At 31.3% G+C, this 25,899-nt stretch overlaps 1 protein-coding gene across 1 annotated transcript in view; it reads left to right on the top strand.

The window, feature by feature from the left end:
* Nucleotides 1-25,899, top strand: part of LOC114336298 (uncharacterized) — a 233,738-nt gene that overhangs the window by 159,801 nt on the left and 48,038 nt on the right. The window contains exons 7-8 of the mRNA XM_050659806.1: nucleotides 17,552-17,788; nucleotides 20,899-21,151. Coding sequence (XP_050515763.1) covers nucleotides 17,552-17,788; nucleotides 20,899-21,151 — 490 coding nt within the window. The remainder of the gene's footprint in view (nucleotides 1-17,551; nucleotides 17,789-20,898; nucleotides 21,152-25,899) is intronic.

Here is a 25,899-nt window from a genome sequence, read left to right as displayed (position 1 = left end):
ATAACAATCTGATGAGCCGTTCTCGAGTTATTATCAGTGTAACTAACATAACTCGACTTTCTTTTATATATATAGAAGAAGATGTAAAATATTTAAATGGCTATTAAAAAATAACGGTTGAAGATAAAAAAGTGAAAATTTAGGATTGTATGTATCTTTTGCTTCTACATCATACAAAATTAAGAAAAAACGGTTTGTCAAAAAATTAAAAAAATATATCAGGGGGGGCAAGCCCCCTTATGACGTACGGGCATGAATTCAGAGTTATGCCTATTCCCAGTCCGGTAGAATACACGTGTAAAATTTCATAACAATATGATGAGCCGTTCTCGAGTTATTATCAGTGTAACTAACATAACTCGACTTTCTTTTATATATATAGATGTAAAATATTTAAATGGCTATTAAAAAATAACGGTTGAAGATAAAAAAGTGAAAATTTAGGATTGTATGTATCTTTTGCTTCTACATCATACAAAATTAAGAAAAAACGGTTTGTCAAAAAATTAAAAAAATATATCAGGGGGGGCAAGCCCCCTTATGACGTACGGGCATGCATTCAGCGTTATGCCTATTCCCAGTCCGGTAGAATACACGTGTAAAATTTCATAACAATCTGATGAGCCGTTCTCGAGTTATTATCAGTGTAACTAACATAACTCGACTTTCTTTTATATATATCGAAGAAGATGTAAAATATTTAAATGGCTATTAAAAAATAACGGTTGAAGATAAAAAAGTGAAAATTTAGGATTGTATGTATCTTTTGCTTCTACATAATACAAAATTAAGAAAAAACGGTTTGTCGTAAAATTAAAAAAATATATCAGGGGGGGCAAGCCCCCTTATGACGTACGGGCATGAATTCAGAGTAATGCCTATTCCCAGTCCGGTAGAATACACGTGTAAAATTTCATAATAATCTGATGAGCCGTTCTCGAGTTATTATCAGTGTAACTAACATAACTCGACTTTCTTTTATATATTATATAGATGTAAAATATTTAAATGGCTATTAAAAAATAACGGTTGAAGATAAAAAAGTGAAAATTTAGGATTGTATGTATCTTTTGCTTCTACATCATACAAAATTAAGAAAAAACGGTTTGTCAAAAAATTAAAAAAATATATTAGGGGGGGCAAGCCCCCTTATGACGTACGGGCATGAATTCAGAGTTATGCCTATTCCCAGTCCGGTAGAATACACGTGTAAAATTTCATAACAATCTGATGAGCCGTTCTCGAGTTATTATCAGTGTAACTAACATAACTCGACTTTCTTTTATATATATATAGATGTAAAATATTTTTCCACCTACCTCTACCGAAAGTATACTTTTCCGGACCTGATTGTAGGGAGCAAAGTTGTACTTTTCCTCCCTAGGGAGGAAAAAATTTTTCCTCCCTAGGGAGGAAAAGTAAAAGTGACGTCATGGTATTTCATTCATGCAATATAACTTATTGACGCCCTGTACAATATCTATTTTCTATTACGTAAGTATCTATACATTTTAACGTTTATTTATAAAACACCCTGTATTTTGCAGAATGGTAAAAAATAGTAAATTGTTATTTTGATTTAACAATGTTTACATTAATAATTTAACTTATATTTGACAGTTGACAGTTATATTGTACCTAGGTACTTGTTAGTTTTAGTTTTAATAAATTTTGTTGGTTAGTTACATAAATAAAGTAAAAATGAAAAAATGACTTGTTATTAATTTGAGGAAGGTGGAAAAACCATATGTATAACATGGGAGTAAAGTGCCTTTTCCTCCCTTGAATGATTACTGCCCTCCGCTACGCGTCGGGCAGTAAACTTCATTCTCGGGAGGAAAAGTAGCACTTTCCTCCCTTGTTATACAAATAGCTATAAATGGCTATTAAAAAATAACGGTTGAAGACAAAAAAGTGAAAATTTAGGATTGTATGTATCTTTTGCTTCTACATCATACAAAATTAAGAAAAAACGGTTTGTCAAAAAATTAAAAAAATATATCAGGGGGGGCAAGCCCCCTTATGACGTACGGGCATGCATTCAGAGCTATGCCTATTCCCAGTCCGGTAGAATACACGTGTAAAATTTCATAACAATCTGATGAGCCGTTCTCGAGTTATTATCAGTGTAACTAACATAACTCGACTTTCTTTTATATATATATAGATGTAAAATATTTAAATGGCTATTAAAAAATAACGGTTGAAGATAAAAAGTGAAAATTTAGGATTGTATGTATCTTTTGCTTCTACATCATACAAAATTAAGAAAAAATGGTTTGTCAAAAAATTAAAAAAATATATCAGGGGGGGCAAGCCCCCTTATGACGTACGGGCATGAATTCAAAGTTATGCCTATTCCCAGTCCGGTAGAATACACGTGTAAAATTTTATAACAATCTGATGAGCCGTTCTCGAGTTATTATCAGTGTAACTAACATAACTCGACTTTCTTTTATATATATAGATGTAAAATATTTAAATGGCTATTAAAAAATAACGGTTGAAGATAAAAAAGTGAAAATTTAGGATTGTATGTATCTTTTGCTTCTACATCATACAAAATTAAGAAAAAACGGTTTGTCAAAAAATTAAAAAAATATATCAGGGGGGGCAAGCCCCCTTATGACGTACGGGCATGAATTCAGAGTTATGCCTATTCCCAGTCCGGTAGAATACACGTGTAAAATTTCATAACAATCTGATGAGCCGTTCTCGAGTTATTATCAGTGTAACTAACATAACTCGACTTTCTTTTATATATATAAATGTAAAATATTTAAATGGCTATTAAAAAATAACGGTTGAAGATAAAAAAGTGAAAATTTAGGATTGTATGTATCTTTTGCTTCTACATCATACAAAATTAAGAAAAAATGGTTTGTCAAAAAATTAAAAAAATATATCAGGGGGGGCAAGCCCCCTTATGACGTACGGGCATGAATTCAAAGTTATGCCTATTCCCAGTCCGGTAGAATACACGTGTAAAATTTTATAACAATCTGATGAGCCGTTCTCGAGTTATTATCAGTGTAACTAACATAACTCGACTTTCTTTTATATATATAGATGTAAAATATTTAAATGGCTATTAAAAAATAACGGTTGAAGATAAAAAAGTGAAAATTTAGGATTGTATGTATCTTTTGCTTCTACATCATACAAAATTAAGAAAAAACGGTTTGTCAAAAAATTAAAAAAATATATCAGGGGGGGCAAGCCCCCTTATGACGTACGGGCATGAATTCAGAGTTATGCCTATTCCCAGTCCGGTAGAATACACGTGTAAAATTTCATAACAATCTGATGAGCCGTTCTCGAGTTATTATCAGTGTAACTAACATAACTCGACTTTCTTTTATATATATAGATGTAAAATATTTAAATGGCTATTAAAAAATAACGGTTGAAGATAAAAAAGTGAAAATTTAGGATTGTATGTATCTTTTGCTTCTACATCATACAAAATTAAGAAAAAACGGTTTGTCAAAAAATTAAAAAAATATATCAGGGGGGGCAAGCCCCCTTATGACGTACGGGCATGCATTCACAGTTATGCCTATTCCCAGTCCGGTAGAATACACTTGTAAAATTTCATAACAATCTGATGAGCCGTTCTCGAGTTATTATCAGTGTAACTAACATAACTCAACTTTCTTTTATATATATATAGATGTAAAATATTTAAATGGCTATTAAAAAATAACGGTTGAAGATAAAAAAGTGAAAATTTAGGATTGTATGTATCTTTTGCTTCTACATCATACAAAATTAAGAAAAAACGGTTTGTCAAAAAATTAAAAAAATATATCAGGGGGGGCAAGTCCCCTTATGACGTACGGGCATGAATTCAGAGTTATACCTATTCCCAGTCCGGTAGAATACACGTGTAAAATTTCATAACAATCTGATGAGCGGTTCTCGAGTTATTATCAGTGTAACTAACATAACTCGACTTTCTTTTATATATACAGAGAGAATCTGTAAAGTGGAATAAATTCAATATCTCAAATACTAATTGTTTTTTGGGAAAATGCTCAGACCCGTCGATTAGTATTTCAAATTGTCCTTTTTGACATTCAATAATAATGTATACAGGGAGTCCCAATTTAGAGATATGACGTCATCGTCGATTTTCTTAAATGGCAACACTGTCATTTTGATAGCTAATTTGATAGGGTTTGTAAAGTTATACATAACTGCAAAATATTAAATTTTTATTCTCTACGATTTACAAGATAATAGAAAATAACAAAGTTATATCTGTAATTTGGAATATATTCAATAATTAAAATACTAACTGTTTTTTTGAAAAATGCTCAGACCCGTCGATTAATATATCAAATTGTCCTTTTTGACATATAATAATAATGTATACAGGGTGTCCCAATTTAGAGATATGACGTCATCGTTGATTTTCTTAAATGGCAACACTGTCATTTTGATAGCTATTTTGATAGGGTGTGTAAAGTTATACACAACTGCAAAATTTCAAATTTGTATTCTCTACCATTTAGATGATAATAAAAAATAACAAAGTTATGAAAAAGAAGTAATCAACTAATAATTGAATTTAATTATTTCAATAAATTAAGCAAAAACTCATAATGTTGCCCTCAATTATTGTCAAATTGTCAATGGGCAACGTTATGAGCATTTGCTTAATTGAAATAAATAAATTCAATTATTATTTGATTACTTCTTGTTCTTCATAACTTTGTTATTTTTTATTATCTTGTAAATGGTAGGGAATAAAATTTTGAAATTTTTCAGATGTGTATAACTTTACACACGCTATCAAAATAGCTATCAAAATGATAGTGTTGCCATTTAAGAAAATCAACGATGACGTCATATCTCTAAATTGGGACACCCTGTATACATTATTATTATATGTCAAAAATGACAATTTAATATACTAATCGACGGGTCTGAGCATTTTTCAAAAAAACAGTTAGTATTTTAATTATTGAATATATTCCAAATTACAGATATAACTTTGTTATTTTCTATTATCTTGTAAATGGTAGAGAATAAAAATTTGATATTTTGCAGTTATGTATAACTTTACAAATCCTATCAAATTAGCTATCAAAATGACAGTGTTGCCATTTAAGAAAATCGACGATGACGTCATATCTCTAAATTGGGACACCCTGTATACATTTTTATTGAATGTTAAAAAGGACAATTTGAAATACTAATCGACGGGTCTGAGCATTTTCCAAAAAAACAATCAGTATTTGAGATATTGAATTTATTCCACTTTACAGACTCTCTCTGTATAGATGTAAAATATTTAAATGGCTATTAAAAAATAACGGTTCCAGATAAAAAAGTGAAAATTTAGGATTGTGTGTATCTTTTGCTTCTACATCATACAAAATTAAGAAAAAACGGTTTGTCAAAAAATTAAAAAAATATATCAGGGGGGGCAAGCCCCCTTATGACGTACGGGCATGCATTCAGAGTTTTGCCTATTCCCAGTCCGGTAGAATAGACGTGTAAAATTTCATAACAATCTGATGAGCCGTTCTCGAGTTATTATCAGTGTAACTAACATAACTCGACTTTCTTTTATATATATAGATGTAAAATATTTAAATGGCTATTAAAAAATAACGGTTGAAGATACAAAAATTAAAAATTTAGGATTGTATGTATCTTTTGCTTCTACATCATACAAAATTAAGAAAAAACGGTTTGTCAAAAAATTAAAAAAATATATCAGGGGGGGCAAGCCCCCTTATGACGTACGGGCATGAATTCAGAGTTATGCCTATTCCCAGTCCGGTAGAATACACGTGTAAAATTTCATAACAATCTGATGAGCCGTTCTCGAGTTACTATCAGTGTAACTAACATAACTCGACTTTCTTTTATATATATAGATGTAAAATATTTAAATGGCTATTAAAAAATAACGGTTGAAGATAAAAAAGTGAAAATTTAGGATTGTATGTATCTTTTGCTTCTACATCATACAAAATTAAGAAAAAACGGTTTGTCAAAAAATTAAAAAAATATATCAGGGGGGGCAAGCCCCCTTATGACGTACGGGCATGGATTCAGAGTTATGCCTATTCCCAGTCCGGTAGAATAAACGTGTAAAATTTCATAACAATCTGATGAGCCGTTCTCGAGTTATTATCAGTGTAACTAACATAACTCGACTTTCTTTTATATATATAGAAGAAGATGTAAAATATTTAAATGGCTATTAAAAAATAACGGTTGAAGATAAAAAAGTGAAAATTTAGGATTGTATGTATCTTTTGCTTCTACATCATACAAAATTAAGAAAAAACGGTTTGTCAAAAAATTAAAAAAATATATCAGGGGGGGCAAGCCCCCTTATGACGTACGGGCATGAATTCAGAGTTATGCCTATTCCCAGTCCGGTAGAATACACGTGTAAAATTTCATAACAATCTGATGAGCCGTTCTCGAGTTATTATCAGTGTAACTAACATAACTCGACTTTCTTTTATATACAGGGTGCGCCAAACCTCTGGTCTTCTTTGATTACGGCTAAACTATGAGATATACAAAAAAATATTTTTAACAAAACTAATGTGTATCAAAGAAGTCTATAATTTAAAATTATTTTCAATTATACAGGGTGAGTTAGAACGACGGTATGAACCAAAGTTTTATTTTTTTAAATGGAACACCCTGTATATTAAATCATTTTTGAATATATTATTTAAAAATATGAAAAATTTGTATAAGGTCTTATAGGCCTAAAGTTAATAATTTTCAAAATATTTACATTTTTATTGAGAAAAATGGTAATATTTATAGGGTTGTGGATTATGTTTCCAAGGAAATAAAAATTTAGGTGCTAGGTCAAAGTTTTTAAAATATAGTGTTATTTTTAAATAATTTAATATTTTTTACTTTTAGCCATAAAATATACAGTGTGATCACTATTTGCAAATACAAAATTTTCTCATTTTTTTTAAATGGGACACCCTGTATATTAGTTTTGCGTTTGGTAGTAAATATTACAACCTTTCCTTTGGTACAAGGTTGTATGTACCTAGCATGTTTCGTTTTGTAGATATTTTAAAAAAACTATAGATTTTACGTTTTTGCGGATTTTTTATTTAAAAATTTTTTTGCAAAAAAAATAATTATAATCTGTTTTTAGAAACATACACTAAAATATAAAATATGAAAATAAAAACGTAATTAAAGATTAAAATAAATCGTATGCTAGTACAATTCAATTGAATTTAATAACTTTAAATTATTTTACAAAAAATATTTTACCTTATTAATGAATACATAAATTAGTTACTAAATTAAATAAACAACCAAATTTTAAATCAATCGTAGTAATTCTTCTACCGCAGCAACTTTCCTGTACCAAATTAATTGTTAGTTATATTGTATTTACGAGTAAGATCAGTCAATAACTTTTTAATTCACCTACATCTTGAGAACGTATAAAGTATGCTTTGAAACAAATGAACGTTATGGAAGTATATTAAGAAGTAAATAGTATCTATCTACCTACTCGTGTCACAAAAGCTGGTAATAATTTCTAATGGTTTCGCTCAAAACAAATGTCATATCCAAAAATTTTTCGGTTAAAAAATTAAAATTTAAAATATAAAAAATTGTTACAAAAATTTCAACTATAGTATTTTTACTACAAAAACGTTATTACGTAGGTCAAAATTTTTGACGTAAGAGAACTGTCAAAACATTAGAATGTGACTTTTCATTATTGCTATGTTTATTATAAACACGGCAATAATGAAAAGTCACATTCTGATGTTTTGACAGTTCTCTTACGTCAAAAATTTTGACCTACGTAATAACGTTTTTGTAGTAAAAATACTATACAAAAGTATTACCAGTTTTTGTGACACCAGTAAATACTATTTATATTAATAAATAATTTGGATGATACATTTAACATTCATTTGTTTCAAAGCATACTTTATAATAATTTTTATATTCTCAAGATGTATGTAAGTAAATTTAAAAGGTAAATTAAAAGTTTAACGAAATACAATTTAACTAACAATTAATTTGGTACAGGAAAGTTGCTGTAGTAGAAAAATTACTACGGTTGATTTAAAATTTGGTTGTTTATTTAATTTAGTAACTAATTTATGCATTCATTAATATGGTAAAATAGTTTTTGTAAAATAATTTAAAGTTATTAAATTCAATTGAGTTGTACTACCATACGATTTATTTTAATTTTTAATTACGTTTTTATTTTCATATTTTATATTTTAGTGTATGTTTCTAAAACTAGATTATAATTATTTTTTTGCAAAAAAAATTTTAAATAAAAAATCCGCAAACACGTAAAATCTATAGTTTTTTTAAAATGTCTACAAAACGAAACATGCTAGGTACATACAACCTTATACCAAAAGAAAGGTTGTAATATTTACTACAAAACGCAAAACTAATATACAGGGTGTCCCATTTAAAAAAAAATAAGAAAATTTTGTATTTGCAAATAGTGATCACACTGTATATTTTATGGCTAAAAGTAAAAAATATTAAATTATTTAAAAATAACACTATATTTTAAAAACTTTGACCTATCACCTAAATTTTTATTTCCTTGGAAACATAATCCACAACCCTATAAATATTACCATTTTTCTCAATAAAAATGTAAATATTTCGAAAATTATTAACTTTAGGCCTATAAGACCTTATACAAATTTTTCATATTTTTAAATAATATATTCAAAAATGATTTAATATACAGGGTGTTCCATTTAAAAAAATACAACTTTGGTTCATACCGTCGTTCTGACTCACCCTGTATAATTGAAAATAATTTTAAATTATAGACCTCTTTGATACACATTAGTTTTGTTATAAACATTTTTTTGTATATCTCATAGTTTAGCCGTAATCAAAGAAGACCAGAGGTTTGGCGCACCCTGTATATAGATGTAAAATATTTAAATGGCTATTAAAAAATAACGGTTGAAGATAAAAAAGTGAAAATTTAGAATTGTATGTATCTTTTGCTTCTACATCATACAAAATTAAGAAAAAACGGTTTGTCAAAAAATTAAAAAAATATATCAGGGGGGGCAAGCCCCCTTATGACGTACGGGCATGAATTCAGAGTTATGCCTATTCCCAGTCCGGTAGAATACACGTGTAAAATTTCATAATAATCTGATGAGCCGTTCTCGAGTTATTATCAGTGTAACTAACATAACTCGACTTTCTTTTATATATAGAAGATGTAAAATATTTAAATGGCTATTAAAAAATAACGGTTGAAGATAAAAAAGTGAAAATTTAGGATTGTATGTATCTTTTGCTTCTACATCATACAAAATTAAGAAAAAACGGTTTGTCAAAAAATTAAAAAAATATATCAGGGGGGCAAGCCCCCTTATGACGTACGGGCATGAATTCAGAGTTATGCCTATTCCCAGTCCGGTAGAATACACGTGTAAAATTTCATAACAATCTGATAAGCCGTTCTAGAGTTATTATCAGTGTAACTAACATAACTCGACTTTCTTTTATATATATAGATGTAAAATATTTAAATGGCTATTAAAAAATAACGGTTGAAGATAAAAAAGTGAAAATTTAGGATTGTATGTATCTTTTGCTTCTACATCATACAAAATTAAGAAAAAACGGTTTGTCAAAAAATTAAAAAAATATATCAGGGGGGGCAAGCCCCCTTATGACGTACGGGCATGAATTCAGAGTTATGCCTATTCCCAGTCCGGTAGAATACACGTGTAAAATTTCATAACAATCTGATGAGCCGTTCTCGAGTTATTTTCAGTGTAACTAACATAACTCGACTTTCTTTTATATATATATAGATTTGACTGTTACTAGATTAGAACAAATATTCGTTAAATGGTTTAGGAAAGGAACAACAAAATTTAAATATATTTTGACAGTGTAGGTTCAATGAATTTTTGTGACTTGGCATCAGATGTCGTTTTAAAAAACTAGTTCCACTATTTGTCATTTTATAACGTTATTCTTAATTTTAAATAATATACACTTTGCCATTTTCATTGTTTAGCAATCGCCTGCCGCAGCATCAAGTAAATCAGTATACTTCTTTTTCTTAATTAACTCTGTTTCGTCTACAGATATTTTTCTCTTAATTTTTGCAGTGGGAATACCTTCAAAATGGACTCAATTTGTTCTGGTACGTATTCTGAGCCGAAAAAGGTTCAGATTCAGACATGATCGCATAAAGCACACACACTTTAAAACGAACGTAATAAACAAGCCAAGCATATACTTCTAAATATGAACTATAACTACACTCCTGGCCAAAAAAAATGGGACACCTTAAAAATGGGTCATTTTTATGTCTCGAATCTTCTAAACCTGTTGTCCGATTTTAGTGATTTTTTTAATATTTTATAGCCTTATTCTCTAAGAATATGGATGTAGTAATAGTGTTGCTGAACAGGTAAATGTCATTGTATACCGGGTGTAACAATAATGCTGTGTTTTTTCCTGAAAGTTCGTAACACCCTGTGGAATATTCTAGCATTTAAAAAATATTGAAATTAAAACCCAATTGTAGCCTTAGCCTTTCTTAACATTCTACTTTTTGACTCATTCTCTTATGTTGGATAATAAAAACGTTAGGTACTTTGACAACTAGCCATGTTCTTCATCAATAAAGGGTGTTTCTAAATAAGTGCAACAAACTTTAAGGGTTAATTCTGCATGAAAAAATAATGACAGTTTGCTTTATAAACATATGTCCGCAAATGCTTCGTTTCCGAGATACGGGATGTTGAATTTTTTTCTTACAAACTGACGATTTATTTATTGCTCTAAAACCGGTTGAGATATGCAAATGAAATTTGGTAGGTTTTAAGAGGTAGTTATTTCACATTTTTTGACATACAACTAAAAATTTTATATTCGCCATTGGCGTGCATACAGGTAATATGACCGGGTAATATGACCCGTATGCACGCCAATGGTGAATATAAAATACATAATTGTACGTCAAAAAATGCGCAATGACTGCATCTTAAAACGCACCAAATTTCATTTGCATATCTCAACCGGTTTTAAAACAATAAATAAATCGTCAGTGTGTAAGAAAAAATTCAACACCCGGTATCTCGGAAATGAAGCATTTGCAGACATATGTTTATGAACCAAACGGTCATTATTTTTTCATGCAGAATTACCCCTTAAAGTTTGTCGCACTTATTTAGAAACACCCTATATTGATGAAGAATATGGCTACTTGTCAAAGTACCTAACTTTTTCATTATCCAACATAAGTGAATGAGTCAAAAATCAGAATGTTAAGAGAAGCTAGGGCTACAACTGAGTTTTAATTTCAATATTTTTGAAACGCTAGAATATTCCACAGGGTGTTACGAACTTTCAGGAAAAAACACAGTATTATTGTTACACCCGGTATACAATGACATTTACCTGTTCAGCAACGCTATTACTACCTCCATATTCTTAGAGAATAAGGCTATAACATATTAAAAAAATCACTAAAATCGGACAACAGGTTTAGGAGATTCGAGACATCAAAAATGAGTCATTTTGAAGGTGTCCTGGTTTTTTTGGCCAGGAGTGTAGGTAATTTGCGGAGTAGCAGTGTACAGGTTAAGACCTATCCAAATAAGTCAAAACAAAAGGCTCTCAATTAGAATTGAAAATAAACACATTGCGTAATATGATATTCAAACTTCAAACTGTTTGAAGAAGTTTGATTTCGAGTTAAACCTAAAGATTGTTGTTTAAAGTATCAACACAGTGAATATCTTACTGGGAAATTAGAAAATAAGTAAAACGCCATGTGCTCTTGTAGAGTTCAGTAATTAACCATGCTTTATTTTACATAACCTGACATAAAAACATAATACCTGGCATATGACATAAGTCATCTTCATAGAACATTATTTTTGAACTAAATATTACCAACACCCCCACTAGTTCAAAATACAATATAACCTTAAGAAACCAAACAAAAAATATTCAAACAATTCATAAATTTATAATGAGCACTATGCAAAGCTTTAGTTAATAAGTCTGCTGGCATATCAGCTGTTTCTAAATATCTCAGTCCAATTTCTTTTCTGGATATCGTATCCCTAACAAAATGATAACGCACATCTATGTGCTTCGACCTTTTATGGAATACACTATTCAGAGAAAGCTTTTGAGCTCCTTGATTATCATTGTACACAATGAGACCACATCCAAATGAGTTATATCTAAGCCTAAATTAACCGATAGTGCTCAATAACCTAAAAGTGGAATGACTCACTACTGGAGAAAAAGTTTCCTGAAAATCAATACCATATTGTTGTGTAAAACCCTTGGCCACTAGTCTAGCTCTATATCTAGTCTTACCTTCACTGTCAGTCTTTCTTTTAAAAATCCATTTACAGTCTACCACACTACCTGTTTCTGGAATGTCAGTCATTTCCCAAGCATCATTTTCATTGAAAGATTGCATCTCTTCTAACATTGCTTGCTTCCAATTATTCCCATCTAGTCTTTCCAGAGCTTGTTGGACAGTAATCGGACCATTTTCTAGATTATTTTCTGTGTATAGATATGTCTCATAATCAGAAAAATCTTTAGGTTTTCGGATACGCTGAGGTCTGTCTCTATCCTTCACTGTTATATTCTGCCCCTGCACATCTTCTTCAGGTTCATATTCGCTAACATCACTCGATTCATTTACAGAAGAACTCTCAGGTGTAGCAAAGGTTTCTGTGTCAGTTTCTTGCTCTATTAACTCTGGGTTTTCTGGAAAGTTTTCATTTCCCCCCACTGAAACTGATACTTCCACATCTTCTGCAGAATTTTCACTTACAGGATTACCAATTTTATCCTCAAATATAATTACGTCTCTGCTAGTAGTGATTACGTTTGTTTCTGGGTCAAACAGCTTAAAACCCTTAACGTTTTCTGAATACCCTATAAAAATCTGTTTCTTAGACTTCTTGTCCCATTTCAGTCGCTTTTCTTTAGCAACATTAACCATTGCATGACTTCCAAAAACTCTAAAATTACTAATATCAGGTTTTTTATTATACCACATTTCATAAGGAGTTTTGTTGTCTAATCCTGAAACAGTAGAACGATTTCTAATGTATACAGCTGTACCAACGGCTTCTCCCCAAAATTTCTTTTCCAATTGAGCATCAAATATACACTTTGCCTTTTCTACAATGGAACGGTTTAATAGTTCAGACATACCGTTTTGTTCTGGGGTATAAGGGTTTGTTTTCTGATGTACAATACCATGACTTTCTAAAAAACTGTCAAATTGTTTGTTCACAAACTCACCCCCGTTATCTGATCTAAATGTTTTAATCTTTAGGTCAAGTTGTGTTTCAACTTGACCTAACACTTTGAATTTTTTAAACGCTTCGAAAACTTGATCTTTTGTTTAAAAAAAAAAACAAATGACATTCGTGTATAGTCATCAATTAAAATAAAAAAATACTTAGAGCCTCCAATTGACTTAGTTTCCATGTGTCCACATAAGTCTCCATGAATAACTTCAAGTGGCTTTTCTGCTTTTGTACCTGTGTTTTTAAAAGACATACGAGTCTGTTTACCTTCACAACAGGTAATGCAATTATATTTACTTAGCTTTGTAACATCTGAGCAACTGAGTCCTAAAACATAACCATTTTTCATTTTATCCATGTCCAAACTATTAATATGGCCAAGTCTACGGTGCCATATTTCAGAAGAGACATTAAAATTACATTATTCAGAATACTGTACATTAGCTACATTAAGTGGGGCCTTAATATGAATATGTCAAAGACAGAGTATCTTAAAATAGGGGATGATGAAGAAGATCCAGAGTTAGAAATTAGAACCACGAAAAGATGTAATGAATATAAATATCTCGGATCTATAATATCTAAAGAAGGCACTACCAAAAGAGACATCGAAAAGAGAACGCAGCAGGGCAAAAAAGCGGTAAACATTCTGAGCTCTCTACTGTGGTCTAAAGATATAAGGCAAGAAACGAAATTGACAATCTATCGTACCTTGGTAGAGCCTATTATGACTTATGGGGCAGAAGTTTGGCAGATGACAAAAAAAGATAGGAAAAGATTAGAAGTAGTAGAAATGGATTATCTAAGGAGAGCGTGTGGTATATCTAAAAAAGATCACATCAGGAATGAAGATATTAGAAGGAGGACACATACTGTATATTCCAGTGTAGATAAAATTGAAACTAGACAACTAGTGTGGTATGGTCACGTGAAACGAATGAATGAAGATACATGGCCAAAGAAAGCTTTAAATTACATACCACACCAAAGAAGAAGAAGGGGAAGACCTTCAGTTGCCTGGGAAGAAAATGTACGGCACATCATGAAAGATAGAGCCATCAAAGAAGACGAATGGATGGACAGAAAACGATGACGGTCGAAATGCGAGAAGCGACAGAGGCTGTAGGAACCTCGCTGATAGATATATAGATAGCTACATTAAGTTTATACACACCATTACAAAGTTCAGCAACAGCAATTAGACTATTATTAGCATTAAAAATTTTACACAACATAGGTTCAAATACTACCTTATTTACATTTTTAAGCAACTGACTAACTGACAAAAGATTTGTCGACAATTGTGGTACACAGAGAACATTTTTTACAGTAACATCAAAAACATCTTTATTTACAACAGTTTTTAAAAGTACGTTACCTGTAGCTATTACTGGAACCATAGTTTTATTAGCTACCATAATTTCTTGACAAAAAGAGTCTGTACATACCTTGTTTAACAAATTTCTATCAGCTACTAAATGCGAACTAGCTCCTGAATCTATATACCAATCTGTTTTCTGAAAGTTCGTACTCAAAAATACAACACTAAAGGCATTTTACTTTTTGGTTTGAGATTTTTCTTTTGCTAACAAAGGACATTTGTTTTTAAAATGGCCTAACTGTTTACATCCGAAGCACCTAACTTCACGAGTTCGTTCTTCTTTTTCAACTCGATCACTTTCATTCACCAAAATTGTTGCGCACTGTCGAATTTGACTGATTTCGATTTGACTTATTTCTGTGACGGGTAAAAATGGACCACTTTTATTATCACTAGCACTTTCCATATCAAGGAGTTTTGTTTTAATACTATCAGTGGTAATTTTAAGAGAAGAATTTTCGATTGCAAGTACCATGGGTGTAAATTTCTCAGATAAGCCCGCAAGCATTAAGGAACCCACCAGTTCATCATCAATCCCAAATCCGGTACCTTGTAACCTCTGGCTTGTTTCTACAATCTGATTAACATAAGAAACCACTGTATCACAATTTTCTAAACGAATAGAAATCAAATTGCGTAACAAACTTTTGCGCCGTGTAATGCCAGAATCGTCAAACATTGACTTCAATTTATCCTATAATGATTTTGCAGTCTTCGCCTCCTTTATATGTATATAAAGAGATGGATCTATGGTTAAGATAAGTTTTGCTTTAGTTTTCTGATCTTCACTCTTCGTGGCTTCGTCAGTTCCTGGTTCACTTTCGACACGTTCAGCAAGTCCTTCTAAGATGAGAAGATTCTGAGCAGCGAATGCCCAATCGTCATAATTAATACGACCTTTTAACTTCGGCACGTTCATCAAATAATTAGACGCCATTATCTCTACAACAAAATCTGCACTTACTTGTATTACTATCAATTTTCTAATAATCAACCCTGGATATAACACGAATCAAACTGGACCATAACCTGTTGTTTTAAAGTATCAACACAGTGGATGCCTTACTGGAAAATATGTGCTCTTGTAGATTTCAGTAATTAACCATGCTTTATTTTACATAACCTCACATAAAAACATAATCCCTGGCATATGACATAAGTCATTTTCATAGAACATTATTTTTGAACTAAATATTACCAACAAAGATATCTGAATCAAGTTAAGTCAAACTTTTTAGAAAAAAAGTTTGGTTTTCAAGTCAAGTCAAGTTTGTTGAGTAAAATCAAACTAGTTTGACTTGATGCATCTCTAGTCTTGACCGATTTTATGCAGTTTTTAAATCGTTCATTGACTATTATACAGGGTGTCCCGAAAAGATTGGTCATAAATTATACCACATATTCTGGAGTCAAAAATAGTTCGATTGAACCTAACTTACCTTAGTACAAATATGCTCATAAAAAAGTTATAGCCCTTTGAAGTTACAAAATGAAAATTGATTTTTTTCAATATATCGAAAACTATTAAAGATTTTTTATTGAAAATGGACATGTATCATTCTTATGGCAGGATCATCTTAAAATATAATTATAGTGAGATTTGTCCACCCCATAAAAATTTTATGGGGGTTTTGATACGTTAAACTCCCCCAAACTTTTGTGTACGTTCCAATTAAATTCATTAAATTATTAAATTCATTATTGTGGTACCATTAATTAAACACGTTTTTAAAACTTATTTGCATCTTAGCATTTTTTCGATAAGCGAGTTTTTATCGAGATGCGGCTTCTTTTTTAATATATTTACATACAATTTTTATGGGAGTTTGGTTCCTTTAAATCCCCCAAATCCCAAATGTTTGTGTACGTTGCAATTAAACTATTATTGTGCTACCATTAGTTAAACACAGTGTTTTTAAAACTTTTTTGCTTCTTAGTCTTTTTTTGATAACTCACCTTTTATCGAGATGTGGCTTCTTTTTCAAAATATACCTAAAAATGTGAATTATAAATAAATTTTCATATTATTACCAGGTCTCTAAAACCGTACCTAACCGTATACAAATATGTGGTGGATTCGATAAATATTCAAAATATCTCGATAAACACTGGCTTATCGAAAAAGTCCTAAGAGGCAAAAATGTTTTAAAAACAGTGTGTTTAACTAATGGTGCTACAATAATAATTAAATTGGAACGTACACAAAAGTTTGGGGGGTTTAAGGGAACAAAACTCCCATAAAATTTTTATGGGGTACACAAATTTTACTTTAATTTTTATTTAAGATTCTACTGCCATAAGAATGCCACATGTCCATTTTCAATGAAAGATCTCTAAGAGTTTTTGATATATGAAAAAAAATTGATTTTCATTTTGTATCTTCAAAGGGCTGTAACTTTTTTGTGTGCACTATTGTATATAGGTAAGAGAGGTTCAATCAACCTATTTTTGACCCCAGAATCTGTGGTATAATTTATGACCAATCTTTTCGGGACACCCTGTATAATCAATTTGATTTCTTGCAATATTGTCTCCTCGATTGCTTGGAGACTTTCACGTATATAGTCTGCGTTTTGGTAAACAAAACCAAGTATTCAAAATTACAATTTTTTCTCTTAGCTGCACCAACCGTTCTCCTCGTTCATTTCGTTGTCCTAGACCGAACTTTCCAGTAATATTAAGAGTACTTTCTGATCCCACTTTTGCATTAAAATCCCCCATGACAAGACTAAGCTCGCATTATCTGTAGGTATACTACAATACAACTAATTTTGCAACTATTTTAATTTTTGTAACTTTCTATGAAATTGTAATTACATCAAGTTATATTTTATTTTATTTTTAACAGGGTTCAGCTGTTGAAACCGAAAAGTGCGGGACAAGCCTTAAAAGTAGATGGGACTGTCTTTATGGAGACGGTTCTACTTACATTCAAGATGTTGTAGCTGAGATGCCTGAAGTTCAAGCTGAAGTGGGTACATATTGTAGATGTGGATGTGTTGTTCATCTTGGCCAGGCAAAACCTTCACGACTGCTAGCAACTTCTTCACAAAGTTGTCCAGGAAGAAACTTTTGGCTGATTCAGGTAACTTTTTACTTTTTAGAATACTTGTAAGTTTTTTTTCTGTTTACGGTAGCTTACCTCGCCTTTCACCTGTTTCTTTCATCGTTTCTTTGTTTGTGACTTAATCCTTTACTTGGTTGAACTTTGCTAAAGATCATCACATGATCAAATGCATAGTTTCCGATTATATATAGACCAGGGCTCATCTGTAAAAATATTAGCACATTTGGACGTTGAGAGGTGACTCAAATTTTTTTGCAGAAATTGCTTAAAAATAAAACAAATAAAAATATTTGAGTTATCCTCCCTCTCAAAAAGGTCCGGAACATTGTTTAAATAATCAAAATGTCAAAAAATGAAGGAAAAATTCGATTTTTTTCTTCGTTTTCTGATTATAACTTATAAAGTATTCATTTTCGAGAAAAGTTGTACTCACATAAAAGTTGTGTAATTAAATTTCCTACAATATAGAATTAGTTAAGAATTTATAAAATAGTCACCTTTGTTGCAAAATAGCGATAATTGCGAAAGAAACATACAAAAACAAGTATTCGAATTTTACGTTTTTCAACCATTTGTGCTAAACTTAGGACCTTCATATTTCACCCAGAAAAACTATATGATACATTAAAATAATACTGTAAATTTCATTAAGATCGGTTGAATAGATTTTGCAAAATAAATTTTGCAATCCAGATTTCTCAAAAAATTCATTTTTTCAAAATGATACAGGACTGAAAATAAAGCAGATAGCAAGTTGAAATTTTTTTTGCCTATAGAAGTGTACTGTACTGATTAATTACCACGGCGTCAGAAATTTTTTTAAATTAACATTTATTATTGGTGCTACGCGCAGGACAGCGGATAGTTTGCTCTTATTGGGCATTCTAATGACCTTTGATAATGATTGATACATTTTAATTTTTATTACATTTCGGTATAAATAAATAAATTTGTTTATTGCAAAATAAAAACACATACTCTATTCTTTCAAATAACACTTTTATTAGCAAAAACTTTATTGTTTATATATTTTAACTTAGAGAATAAAAGTTGTTTAAACAATATTTCACAAACAATAGTAAAATTAGTTTGATTTTTGTGGAATTAAAATATTAAAATGCAACAAAATATAGAGTAAGAAAATAATATATTAGATAAAGATTAGAAGAAATTTTGGTGGAAATCAACTTGTGTGAATCGAACACCGCTGTCCTGCGCGTAGCACCAAAAATTAGTGTTTATTTAAAAATTTCCTGACGCCGTGGTAATTAATCGATTTTAATTTTGCAAATTGCAAATGAAAGGTATAGTACTGGATTGCAAAATTTATTTTGCAAAATCTATTAAACCGATCTTAATAAAATTTACAATATTGTTTTACTGTATCATAGAGTTTTTCTGGGTGAAATATGAAGATCCTAAGTATAGCATAAATGGTTGAAAAACGTAAAATTCGAATATTTGTTTTTGTATGGTTTTTTTGCAATTATTGCTATTTTGCAACAAGGGTGACCATTTTTAAAATTTTTCACTAATTTTATATTGTAGGATATTTAATTACACAACTTTATGTCAGTAAAACTTTTCTCGGAAATGAATACTTTTACAGTTATAATCAAAAAACGAAAAGAAAAATCGAATTTTTCCTTAATTTTTTGACATTTTGATTATTTAAACAATGTTCCGGACCTTTTTGAGAGGGAGGATAACTCAAATATTATTATTTGATTTATTTTCAAGCAATTTATGCAAAAAAATTTTAGTCACTTCTCAACGTCCATCTCAAAACAGATGCACCCTGGACTAATACAGGAAATACAGACAAACATTCATTTTTATATGTAGATTATGCTATTGTCTGGATAAAATTTAATTACGTATCCTAATTGATTTAAATCACACCTATAATATAGTCCTAAAATTCTGAAATTATTTTAATAATTTCGCATTATGTATGTACATGCCTTAATTGTACAACATTTATAAACGATATAGTTTTTATTTAAGAGGATGGGTACGTATTTTCGGCTGCAATGCTATTCAAATGGGGATTAATTTTTTTCGAATCCTGAGAAAACTAATAAGTATTTTGAAAAATTTAAACGCAGAATGAAAGATTACATTATTGGTGAGGGCCGAAAGTCCCTGAGAACTTCTATAATGTTTATTTTAATAAGTTACAGGGGTGAAAAACTAAGAGAAAATTTAGTGTGATATTTAATTTAAAATATCTCATTCAAAATAAACTTTTTATTTATTCTAAGGGACTTTCGGCCCTCGGTAATAATATAGTCTGTCATTCTGCGTTTAAACTTTTCAAACATATTTATTGGTTTTTCAGGATTCGAAAAAATGAACACAATGTCCGTGGTAATATTCCCAAATCTATCTTTGTCATACAACGCACTCAGTCGAATAGAATATTGTCAGCATACTGTCAGTCAGACAGTGAAAATCAGTGATAATTTTAAATATTTGACATGGCATCGGGAATATTTTGAGTTGTTGAATAAATAATATTGATATATAGTGTATTTGATAAATAATTGATTTAAGACGTGAACTTAATAAAAAGTTATTTATTGTGTATTATTTGTGGAAGATCCAAGCAGAGAATACATCGGGATAATATATTCTGTGATCCAAGTATTTTGTTGTTAAAGATGTTCAAAATTGTAAGCTTTCTATAGTAACAATATATTATTAAAAAATCACTTTAACACTTTTCCTCTTTTCTCGATTGAGTATTAGTTTTTGTTGTACATATAAATTATTACAATCACTGAATACATAGTTAGTGAAAAAATTATCACATTTAATAACTGAATTAATAATGTGCAATTATAAAAATAACAGTTATCCAAGAACATTCAAAAGCCATCTCTTTAGATTAATGATGACATTTTCAAGTAGAATGACATTCTAGTAATGTTTACATATCCATACCAGTGTGAATTTTACTACACGTAATTTGCCGTGTAAAGACAGAAAAAGTAGGGATACCCGTAAAATATTTGCGAATTATGTACCGATGGCCTTAAGCTAAAGGATGTATTTTTATTTTACAAAACAAACGCCTTAATTTTAAACTAAATACCAGTGATATCCATAAATCATTTTAATTTCAGGCCGATCCAGACTCCATAATTCAATTTCGAGTGATCCAGTTTCATCTCTCCTGCCGCACACAATCCTTAAAAATTCGTGACGGCAACGCATTGTCATCGAATTTACTGGCTCATTTATCTAGTGCTTTCGACACCGAATCTCTGGTGGTGAACTCGACTGGGGATAATTTACTGCTTGAATTTTTCTCGGCTGATAGCATCAGCCTCGAGGAAATCTGCGGGGGTGGATTTATAGCACAGGCGAATCAGATTGGTAAGGTATTCATTTATATCGACAAATACATTTATACATATACACTGCGCGTATGGGTCATTTTTGATGTCTCGAATTTCCTAAACCTGTTGTCCATTTTTTAATAATAACCTTATTCTTTAACAATATCGTTGTAATAATATTGTTGCTAGACAGGTAAATTGTCATTGTGTACCGGGTGTACCAATCAACATGTGTCTTTGTCTCAAAGTTCACCCCATCCTGTGGAATATTCTAACATTTATAAAATACTGAAACTAAAACCCAACTGCAGCCGCAGGTTTTCTTAACATTTTGTTTTTTGATTCGTTTGCCTATGCAGCATCCTCGGAATAAGTGAAATGCGGTGTCCGGGATCAGGAATATGTGACGTAGACGGATATCAAGTGTTATGCCGGAAATAACGATGATAATCACTATAATGGAGTTGCAATCGTAGTAGCAAAACATTTAGTTCAATCAGTAATAACTTATATCCCCATATCTGACGGAGTGATGCTAGTGAAATTTAGTTCAAAGCCGTTCATTACCAACGTAATTCAGGTCTATGCCCCGACATCATCTAGTGATAAAGATAAATTAGAAGCCTTTTACAAAGATCTACTAATGCTCTAGATCTTGTTAAAGCAGCAGAAAATACCATAGTCCTCGCAGATTTTAACGCTAAAGTCGGCAAAGGACTCGTAAAAAAATCACTTAAATCGGACAACAGGTTTAGGAAATTCGAGACATCAAAAATGACCCATTTCGTGGGTGGCCCGTTTTCACTGACGCACAGTGTAGTTTCAAAAGTTATGCATCACCCAAAATTTTAGCTAATATTAATTATTTTCAGAAACTACTCTTATAGATCATTTATAAAAAAAATTTCATAACGTTGGCAGACATTTTTTGTTTTAAAAGAAATATTGTTTTTTAATAAATAAAGATTAAAAGCTAAAAATAATCTGGCACTCGGGAGTGTGCCGACAGAAATGAAAACTTCTTAAATTGAAAATATGTATGCTCATGCAAGTATAATTGAAAATTTACCTCAGGAGCTTGCTGCGCAAGCGCCTTCGGATACACACGCTATCCCTCCTCCAACCATTATAACTTCGGTCGAACTTATACGCAATTCAACATATGGTATATAAATTACTAATATCTCGCCGTAGCAATGACGGTCGCGAGTTCAATGCTTTTTCCCCGTTCAAAAAAGGTGCAGTACCTATATATATTATATACGCGTTGCGTGCGTCCTATATTATTTATATATACATACGCATAATACAATATACGTACATAATTAATTTCGTCGAAGCGATGACGGTCGCGAATTCATTGTTTTTCTGCATCCAAAAAGTGCACAACGTCGCTAAAAAAGTTTTTTTCGGTGAAGCGATGACGGTTGTGATTGCCATGCTTTTTCCCCATTCAAAAAATGCACAACGTCGCTAAATAAGTTTTCACTCCAATAAAAATAATGAGAATACCTTCACGTGAGATTAAAAAAAAACTACGTCATCAGAAAATATGGTCCATCCTGGTGGTGTCCAGCTGGGTTCAGCCTGGTGGTTAAGACTCTACATCTGTCGATCATAGACAAAATAAGATTTTTTTATCAAACGCTCTCAGAAACTAACGGCGTGTATCTGTTACCCATATCTGGAGTAACACTTCGTTAAAGCATGCCCCATAAATGTTCGATGGGATTCAGGTCGGGGGATTGTGTTGGTCAAGGCAACACCTCTAATCTTTAGTTTATCGAGATTGGTTGGTCTGGAGCAGTTGCGAGGAGATGTGCAGGTTTTTTTATGTAATTATTTTTATTTACAATCTACATCATTAAAAGAGTATTAAGTAAATTTGTTCCATGTTTTTGGGCATGAAGAAAAGACTTCAAATGATGTCTCATCTTATTCTATTTATGTTTAAGTTTTAAAATAGGTCCTGAGGCCAGGTTCGATCTAGTCTCCTTGTGGCAGGGCCATTATGGAATAATTCCCTTACTAACTCATTGTCATGGTGAATGGTATGCTCGTTTTGTGATTCAGATGCTCGATGGATTTCTTCTCTGATGAAAGGTATATTTAAGTCTTCGTGAAGTGTTTGATTAGTTACATACCATGGGGCATCCACTATTGATCTTAGAATTTTAGACTGAAATCTTTGGATGATATTGAGTGATGTTTTTGCACAGCCCCAGAGGTGTAGTCCGTAGTACCAAATATGTTTGAGTATTGCTTTGTCCAGAAGAATTTTGTTTTGGATGTTGAGTTTTGATCTACGTCCAAGGAGCCAATACATACATTTGCCGAAATGTCAAGTCTAGTTGTCTTCTTTTGGTCTGTATATGTTTTTTCCAAGTAAGAATTTCTCCATTCTTACATAGTCCAGAAAGCCACAGCGCATCCGCTAGGAAAAATTTTCTAATTCGGATTTTTTGCACAGTCTTACTCAAAAAGGATTTCTTTTAACAAATTTGCATGTTGCCAGGACCAAAAGGTGGTCAAAAATTTTTTAAACGTTTTTTTTTTGTTTTTTTCCTAACATTATTTTTTTGCATGGAAAAAGTTTTTTTTAGATTGTTTGGATCATTCTAAACAGAAAAGGTCTTTAGTGACTTTTCTCTAAAAATGATAGTTTTTGACATATCAGCGATTAAAAATTGAAAAATTGCGAAATCGGACATTTTTAACCTTTAAAAACTATGTGAAAACTGAAAATTTTAATGTTGCCAAGGTAGGTAGATATTCTTTAAACTTCGATTGATGAAATCCCGAAGAGTTTTTTGCAATACAATATTCAAAACTCCTTTGTTTTTTAATTGTTAATCAAGCGTGCGCGACACTATTTTCCACCGACAGTATGGTGCAAATGAAATGAATAAATTCGTTATTACGTAAACAGGCGTCTTTAAGGAAAAATCACGAAACAGGTCGATTTTTATTTTTAAGTTATGATATTGTGGCACATATGGTATACTAGTGACGTCATCCATCTGGACGTGATGATGTAATCGATGATTTTTTTAAATGAGAATAGGGGTCGTTTGCTAGCTCATTTGAAAGGTTCTTCAATTCTCTATTCAGTAGTATAAACATTTACATAATTATTTATACAGGGTGTCCAAAAAATGTTTATTAAATTAAATTATTTGACAAAAAAAGAAGTAGGACACCCTGTATAAATAATTATGTAAATGTTTAAATTACTGAATAGAGAATTGAAGAACCTTTCAAATGAGCTACCACACGACCCCTATTCTTATTTAAAAAAATCATCGATTACGTCATCACGCCCAGACGGATGACGTCACTAGTATACCATTTATGCCTCAATATCATAACTTAAAAATAAAAATCGACCTGTTTCGGGATTTTTCCTTAAATTCGCCCGTTTACGAAATAACGAATTTATTCCTTTCATTTGCACCATACTGTCGGTGGAAAATAGTGTCGCGCACGCTTGATTAGCAATTAAAAAACAAAGGAGTTTTGAATATTGTATTGCAAAAAACTCTTCGGGATTTCATCAATTGCAGTTTAAAGAATATCTACCTACCTTGGCAACATTCAAATTTTCAGTTTTTCACATAGTTTTTGAGGGTTAAAAATGGCCGATTTCGCAATTTTTCAATTTTTAATCGCTTATATGTCAAAAACTATCATTTTTAGAGAAAAGTTACTAAAGACCTTTTCTGTTTGGAATGATCCAAAAAACCTAAAAACACTTTTTTCCATGCAAAAAAAAATTATTTTAGGAAAAAAACAAAAAAAAAACGTTTAAAAAATTTTTGACCACGTTTTGGTCCTGGCAACATGCAAATTTGTTAAAAGGAGTCCTTTTTGAATAAGACTGTGCAAAAAATCCGAATTAGAATATTTTTCCTAGCGGATGCGCAGTGGCTTTCTGGACTAACAGGTGAGCATGTGTTGTGACGGTTTGTAAACGTTATTTGAGATGATTTTGTTTTATTTAGTTTTGTTCGCCATTTTGTGTACTCTGTGTATGTCCAGATGGTGTTGCAGATCTTGTGAGGCTTCTATGTGATCTTCATTTACAGCGAGTATTGCTGCGTCATCAGCAAAGGAAGCGATCGTAGTATTATGAGACTCTGGTATATCGTGTTGGAAAACGCAAAAGAGGGAATACTCATTAATGGTATGCTTATGAACAATATCAGATACGCAGATGACACCTTGTTACTGTCAGGATCAATTGAACATCTTCAAGCGTTATTGAACCGAATGGTGGTATTCTGGGCGATATATGGACTCAAACTCAACGCAAGAAAAACAAAGTTTATGGTTATTAGTAAACAGGCAGCCGTAAATAATAATAACTATAACGTAACAATTGGTAATGACTCAATTGAACGAGTGAGTAATATTGTATATCTGGGTACTCATATTAATGAAAGCTGGAACCCTAGTACAGAAATAAAAAGTAGAATTGCCAAAGCAAGAACAAGTTTTATGAAATTTTAAGAAAATCTTGTGCAGTCATGATCTAATCTTGGAACTTCGCATAAGAATGGTTCGATGTTATATATTCCCAGTACTACTTTACGGGGTTGAAGCAAGGACTCTGACAGAATCGCTTTTAAAAAACTTAGAAGCATTTGAGATGTGGGTCTACCGCCGTATTCTGAAGATCAGTTGGGTAGAAAGAGTCACAAACGAAAGAGTTTTGCAACGTTTGAATAAAAGTTGCGAAGTAGTGAACACGGTTAAAAGGCGCAAATTGGAATACTTTGGTCATAT

This window comes from Diabrotica virgifera, chromosome 8 (assembly GCF_917563875.1).
Source record: "Diabrotica virgifera virgifera chromosome 8, PGI_DIABVI_V3a".
Taxonomy (NCBI): Eukaryota; Metazoa; Arthropoda; class Insecta; order Coleoptera; family Chrysomelidae; genus Diabrotica; species Diabrotica virgifera.
The sequence above is the reverse complement of the archived record's forward strand: the minus strand, read 5'-3'. Positions and strand labels throughout refer to the sequence as shown.